At 39.1% G+C, this 7,282-nt stretch overlaps 1 gene segment (V, D, J or C); it reads right to left on the minus strand.

Annotated features, from left to right (window-relative positions):
* Window positions 1-607: 607 nt before the first annotated feature.
* Window positions 608-7,282, minus strand: LOC120537247. The segment is given in 3 exon segments: window positions 608-653; window positions 6,773-7,091; window positions 7,203-7,282. Coding segments are annotated over 3 exon segments (411 nt in total).

The following is a 7,282-nucleotide window of genomic DNA, read 5'->3' on the forward strand; positions in this document are numbered from 1 at the left end:
GGAGCTTGCATGTTCTCTGCGTGGGTTTCCTCCGGGCGCTCCGGTTTCCTCCCAAAGTCCAAAGACATGCAGGTTAGGTGGATTGGAGATTCCAAATTGGCCCGGGTGTGTTTGTGTGTGTCCTGTGGTGGGTTGGCACCCTGCCCGGGATTGGTTCCTGCCTTGTGCCCTGTGTTGGCTGGAATTGGCTCCAGCAGACCCCCGTGAACCTGTTTTCAGATTCAGCGGGTTGGAAACTGGATGGATTATATATTGATTACAGTGAGTGACTTCTGCCCTCATTAATTGTTAGCTTTTGCCTTTAGCACTCTAAGCATTTTAATTAAAGTCTATTGATCTTTGATCCAGTCCCACTGCTACTACTCTGTAATGTATTGATAGGAAAACTAGTATCTAATGTAGCAGAATCCAGACACCTGGGGTCCTGTAAATCAGTAATTAACAATGACATGAGAAATGAAACTTATCATGTACTTCTGTAATTGACAAAGTGTATTTAAAATGTATAACAACCATCTGTAAGTCAGTCATATCTTCTCATGCACTAGAGTGACTCCACATGCATGCCAATAAAGGCATTCTTCTAATATTGAACTGGCTTAGTGATTTAAGTTTGACAACGTTCATGTTCATCAATACATCTTAGCAAACAGCTGCAAATAAAGAAACACAGAAAATACAAAGAGCAACTTCAATTGAGGACAATGAAATACAAGGCATGGAAAATTAAATTCATGCACTGAAAAGTAAGCAAACAGATCTTGACAACTAGTTCAGACAAATTATTTTAAGAAATAACAGGCCTGACTGAAGAGGCTGAGGTAACCGATCTGCCAAAATGGCTCACCTTCCTTGGTTTTGAGACCTCAACCCATATACAACCAGAAGATAACTTTGTTTGCCATTTCATATATACAGTACAAGAATATAAGATGTATGACAAGCTCATTATGTTAGCTAGCAGCTAAGCCGTCCCAATACAGTATATTATCCAGATACTTTTTGAAAGTTGTCAAGGTTTATGGTGTAACTACATGACTTGTCAATGTGTTCTACTTTCCCAGAACTCTTTGAGTGAAGAAGTGTTTCCAGGCTAAAATGCACTTCTAATTTTCACTAGATAGCCAAAAGTTCATGATTCACTATTTAACTAAATGAAATTTACTGGATCAATTATATTTATGCTTTTGAGAACTTTGAAGATCTACATTAAATGTTCATGGAGACTTCTCAGCATGTAACTAAAGAGGTTTCCTTCTCTGTCACAGAAGGATGTCTTCTATATTGGATACACTTGGTTGCTCATCTCTGCAAAAGTGCCATTATAGCACAATTTCTCCACTTCACTGACAGCATGCTAGAATTAACACAAAAAATCAGCTTACTGCTTTGATTCTGAATTCAAATCTCTCACTGATTATGAAAGGAAGACATGCATTCTAATTATTCAAAAGGTAAAAACAACAAATCATCAAACATTCCTGATTTTTCCAGGATTTTTATTTTCTTTTCATTGTCATGATCTGTTGTCCAAAGCTTTATGTATGCCTTTACACTTACAAATAGTACAATTATACGTCAGATTGACGTCATAAAACTTGAAATTGTCATGTATCAATTAAAATATTACTCCTTACCCTACACTCTGCCACTGTTTGGTCACCTATAATGATTATTATTATTTTATTATGTGTGATAAGTTTGTTTATTTAAATTTTGACTGTTCTATAGGTAGACTGACCAGACTTTCATTGTTTCAAAATGGGACAACGTTTATGAACCAAGCAACCCTAGTAGATAATATAATACACTTTTATTAAAAGAAGTGTACTTTATGAAAAGGTATGTCCAATCCAAGAGTGGGGGCAAGGCAATTCTGCAACACAATGCATAAAAATTGGACGGTCCCACAAATAAAGTGACATCTGGTCATCCTATTGATAGGCGAGAAATTGATGACTTTCCTGGTATATAGAGTTGCTTCCCTGTAACATCAGATTTTTGTAGGTTTTTCTTGGCCTGGGAGTAGATTAGAGGTAGTATTCTTCTGTGATTTAGTTAGTAACATCTCTCTTAAGTCAGTGCCAGGTTATCAATCCACCCATCCAGCCATATATATATATATATATATATATATATATATATATATATATATATATATATATATATATATATATATATATACTGCTCAAAAGAATTAAAGGAACACTTTTTAATCAGAGTATAGCATAAAGTCAATGAAGCTTATGGGATATTAATCTGGTCAGTTAAGTAGCAGAGAGGGTTGTTAATCAGTTTCAGTTGCTGTGGTGTTAATGAAATTAACAACAGATGCACTAGAGGGGCAACAATGAGATGACCCCCAAAACAGAAATGGTTTAACAGGTGGAGGCCACTGACATTTTTCCCTCCTCATCTTTTCTCACTGTTTCTTCACTAGTTTTGCATTTGGCTACAGTCAGTGTCACTACTGGTAGCATGAGGCGATACCTGGACCCTACAGAGGTTGCACAGGTAGTCCAACTTCTCCAGGATGGCACATCAATACGTGTCATTGCCAGAAGGTTTGCTGTGTCTCCCTGCACAGTCTCAAGGGCATGGAGGAGATTCTAGGAGACAAGCAGTTACAGTAGGAGAGCTGGAGAGGGCCATAGAAGGTCCATAACCCATCAGCAGGACCAGTATCTGCTCCTTTGGGCAAGAAGGAACAGGATAAGCACTGCCAGAGCCCTACAAAATGACCTCCAGCAGGCCACTGGTGTGAATGTCTCTGACCAAACAACCAGAAAGACTTCATGAGGGTGACCCAAGGGCCCCATGTCCTCTAATGGGCCCTGAGCTCAATGCCCAGCAGCATGCAGCTCGATTGGCATTCGCCATAGAATACCAGAATTGGCAGATGCACCACTGGTGCCCTGTGCTTTTAACAGATGAGAGCAGGTTCACCCTGAGCACGTGACAGAAGTGAAAGGGTCTGGAGAAGCCATGCAGAACATTATGCTGCCTGTAACATCATTCAGCATGAGCAGTTTGGTGGTGGGTTAACGATTGTCTGGGGAGGCATATCCATGGAGGGTCACACAGACCGCTACAGGCTTGACAAAGGCACCTTGGCTTCCATTAGGTATCAGGATCTAATCCGTGGACCCATTGTCAGACCCTATGCTGGTACAGTGGCTCCTGGTGCACGACAATTCCTGGCCTCATGTGGTGAGAGTATGCAGGCAGTTCCTGGAGGATGAAGGAATTGATACCATTGACTGGCCACCACACTTACCTGACCTAAATCCAATAGAACACCTCTGGGACATTATGTTTTGGTCCATCCAATGCCACCAGGTTGCACCTCAGACTGTCCAGGAGCTCAGTGATGCCCTGGTCCAGATCTGGGAGGAGACCACCATCTGTCATCTCATTAGAAGCATGCACCGATGTTGTCAGGCATGTATACAAGAACACAGGGGCCATACAAAGTGCTGCGTACAATTTTGAGTTGCTGCAATTAAATTTTGGCAAAATGGACTAGCCTGCGTCTTTGAATTCAGGTTGATCATTTTCATTTCCATCAAACGATGTGGCATCCTTTCGTTCCTAACACATTACCCAGTCTATATCAGTATAGATATCCAGGAGGATTTCTTTTTCCCATTGAGATCTGATGTGTTTTCAAAGTGTTCCTTTAATTTTTTTGAGCAGTTTATATACAGTATATGTACATATATATTTATATATACAGTGATACAATTTTAATAATTTTGGTTCTGTGCACCACCACTTGGTTTTGAAATGAATCAATCAAGATGTGATTGAACCACCATCCTTTCAGTTTTGCAGCATTTGTCTGAATCTGAACAGATAGTATAGCCCTGTACACTTCAAAAATCATTGTACAGCTTTAGTCAGCAGTTATATCATCAATAAACATGGTCAGTAACACATGCCCATGCCATTATTCTGCCTTCACCATGTTTCACAGTTTATGTAGTATGCTAGAGAACATGAGTTGTTCCTTCTCTTCTCCGAACTCTTCTCTGTCCATCATTCTGATACATATTGATCTCAATTTCATTTGTCCAAAGAAAACTGATCCAAATCTGAACTGCTTTTCTTTTTTTCAATTTTTTCTGCCAATGTTAACTGTTCCTTCCTGTGTTTGAGGATTACCAGTTTTTTGCACCTTGTGGTAAACCCTTGTCACACACGTGCAATTAGGAGGCAGTCAAAGAGCCTAAAGGTGAGTGAACTATCGCGAGATATGGAGTGGTCACTTGGTACTTACCTGAATCTCTTCTCTCCTTAGATAGCCAGGCGGAATTTAATTACCTCCACTCTATACAAAATGGCCGCCGCAACGTCACTTCCGGCCATCACCAATGACATCACTTCCAGCTCATCATAATGACATTGGTTCCAGTTCCTGTCTGACATTACTTCATGCCAACCATTTCCTGTTTCCATAATCCTTACTGTATAAAACCACCATTTTCATCTCGGTAAATTGTCAAATGTACCTTTGCAATCAAAGAGTTTTGATCTCTTTATCTTATATATTGTGCAAGAGCAATATACGGGGATGGTCCCCAAACCTTTATATTTGTCACGACTTATTTTTTCAAGGGAAAACTTCACACCCTCTGTATTTTCTTTTGTGAAGTCTTCTCTTGATTGTAGACTTTGGCAATTTTATGCCTACCTTCCTGGTTTGGCTAAATGTTGTGAATTGTTTTTTCTTCACCAAGGACAGAATTCAGCGATCATCCAGCACAGTTGTCATCCATGGTTGTCTAGGCCTTCTGGTGTTGCTGAGCTCACTAGTGTGCTCCTTCACTTTTAATGCCAACCGGATGGTTGATTTGACCACTCCTGGGGCCTCATGTACATACACTTAAAAATGTTGCATAAGCCTATTTCAGCACTCACTTTGAAATATATAAAAACAAAACCTGGTGTAAAGCCACGCACAGTTTCATTTTTCTACTCGGTTTTGCAAACTGACGGCACCCAGTGCCAAAGCAGCGCTACTGTTTCTGTGGTCTGCCTTTCTTTTTTGCATTCTCATCAATGACATGGGATTTATCAAAAACATAAAAATGAATTGCTTTTCATTTACAAATTTAATTCACTTGATTATAATCATTCTATAATAACATGCACGTGCACGGAATGGCCAAACTATGCCAACTACCATAGCTGCTTTAGTGTTGTTAGAAGACATTGCAAATGGAAGAATTCGAAAAAGCGTGTATTTATAAATTATTATGACTGGCTTCTAAATCAATTTCAAATTCCAAGAGCTATCCTCTTCGAGCTGTGTGCTGAACTGGCACTGGCTTTACAAAGGCAGACGTTGAGGAATTGTTCTCTACCTGTTCCTTTGTTTTTTGCAAAAAAAAAGCTTTTCAACATGAAATCGGTGACCGAACGGGCACCATGGTAGCTGTATAGGATGGTATTATCTGCTTCTCATCCAGATATATGATTTCCTTGGTTGAACTAGGAAACATCAAAGAGTCCGGTTTTCCAAATCTAATGGAAGTGGTCAACTACATGCACATTGCTATTACAACAACGCTAGACAAGTTATATCAGATAGGGAGGAATCACCAAAAGAATGAGCTGGCATTACATTATCTATAGCAGGAGAGCCTATGAACACGGCAATTATGCACAGTCACAGGTGCTTTTTCCAACTAGTGTGGCAAAGGCAAGTAGTTCTTCTAAGGATAGTGAATCACCTCAAAGGGCCATGTAAAGTACAGTATAAAGAATCTATCCATTGTGGCACTCGATACCGATTGCTACACTATAAATGTCTTTTGAGAATAAGTCATTTTTTCTGTTACTGTGTAGAGTTTAAATAATTAACTGTAAAACAAAAATTCTGTAATTGTTACTGTTATATCCATTTTCAAACTTGTTATCCTGAGTAGTGTCACACAGAAGCTACAGCCTATTCCAGCAAGCATCGGGCACAAGGCAGGAATAATCCTTGGACTTGGCACTATTCCATCACAAATACACACTAGGTGTCAGCTTAGCAACACCAGTTCACCTAACTTTCATGTCTTTGAACTGGGAGCACCCAGAGGAAACCCATGAAGAAACAGGGAAGACATGCAGACTCAACACAGGAGGACCCGGAGCTTCAACCCTTGGCCTCCTTGTTGGAAGTCAGCAGCATTACCACTGTGCCACCATATCACCCTTGATTCCTTCATTTAAACCCATTCTGGCGACTGTGTGCTATATGAAGAAGTTTGATTTGTGATCAACACTTGAAAATGTGCTACACGTTGTAAAGATATGCATTTTAGTTTGACTAGTAACAATGAATTTTGTGTGTGACTGACTTTTGCCTTTTGATGGACTCCTGCTATTTATAAGGCTGGTTGCACCTGATGTTGTTTGTGTAGACTTAATTTCAGAATTGTTATAAGGAAGTTTGTAAAGTAACAACTTCAAAAGTTAAATCAGTTAAATTACTTAAATCAGCCTATTTTCAGCTTAAAAAATTCAATGTTGAATGATCACCAGAGACCAAGTCATGAGGCAATATGGCAAAAGTGTATCATCAGTGTTATTGAAATGTTTGTGTTGACCTGATCTTTTGTTTTATTTTGGGGATACTGATAGTATCGACTAAAAATAAGGTGAGAGATACAGTGTAATTAAAAAAGTATATGTGGGAACCTGCTACATGCAGGAAACATTTTTTAAATACCTGCTTTTGTATTTTTTTTTTTAAATATCTGTTTTTGTATTATTCTCAGACATTTTTTTGCATTGTGAATCTCTAGCACAATAATAGGTGGCCGTGTCTTGCTGCTGCAGGTTTTTTCCTTCAAGGTATAGTGTGTTTGAATTTTTGGTGATAAAAAAACGATTTTGAAAACTCTGTGAGTACACTGTGCCAGTGCCAGTATCAATCTGCCCGATCCACTCCAGTCCTTTTCCTTCAGGCTGTCGGATCCAGTGCATGTACCAGTAGCTACTCATTGAAAATCCTGACACTTCACAGGACAGCTTTACAGACTGCCCAGGATTTACTTGTTTGCTTTCTGGCTGAGTTAATGTAATATCACAATGCACACCTGTACATTTAAAAAAAATATCAAAAAACAGGAGAGATTAGTCAGATAGAAACTTCTAAACATTTTTATATGCTGAAATATTGCACAATAAACAACACTAATGTAACTTACATGATATTAAAATTAACATTGCTGTTGCAGAAGTAAAGTTCCACATGGCCTTGTCTAAAATTTAACTTCTCAAATCTGAA

The sequence above is a fragment of the Polypterus senegalus genome, chromosome 1, assembly GCF_016835505.1.
Source record: "Polypterus senegalus isolate Bchr_013 chromosome 1, ASM1683550v1, whole genome shotgun sequence".
NCBI lineage: Eukaryota > Metazoa > Chordata > Cladistia > Polypteriformes > Polypteridae > Polypterus > Polypterus senegalus.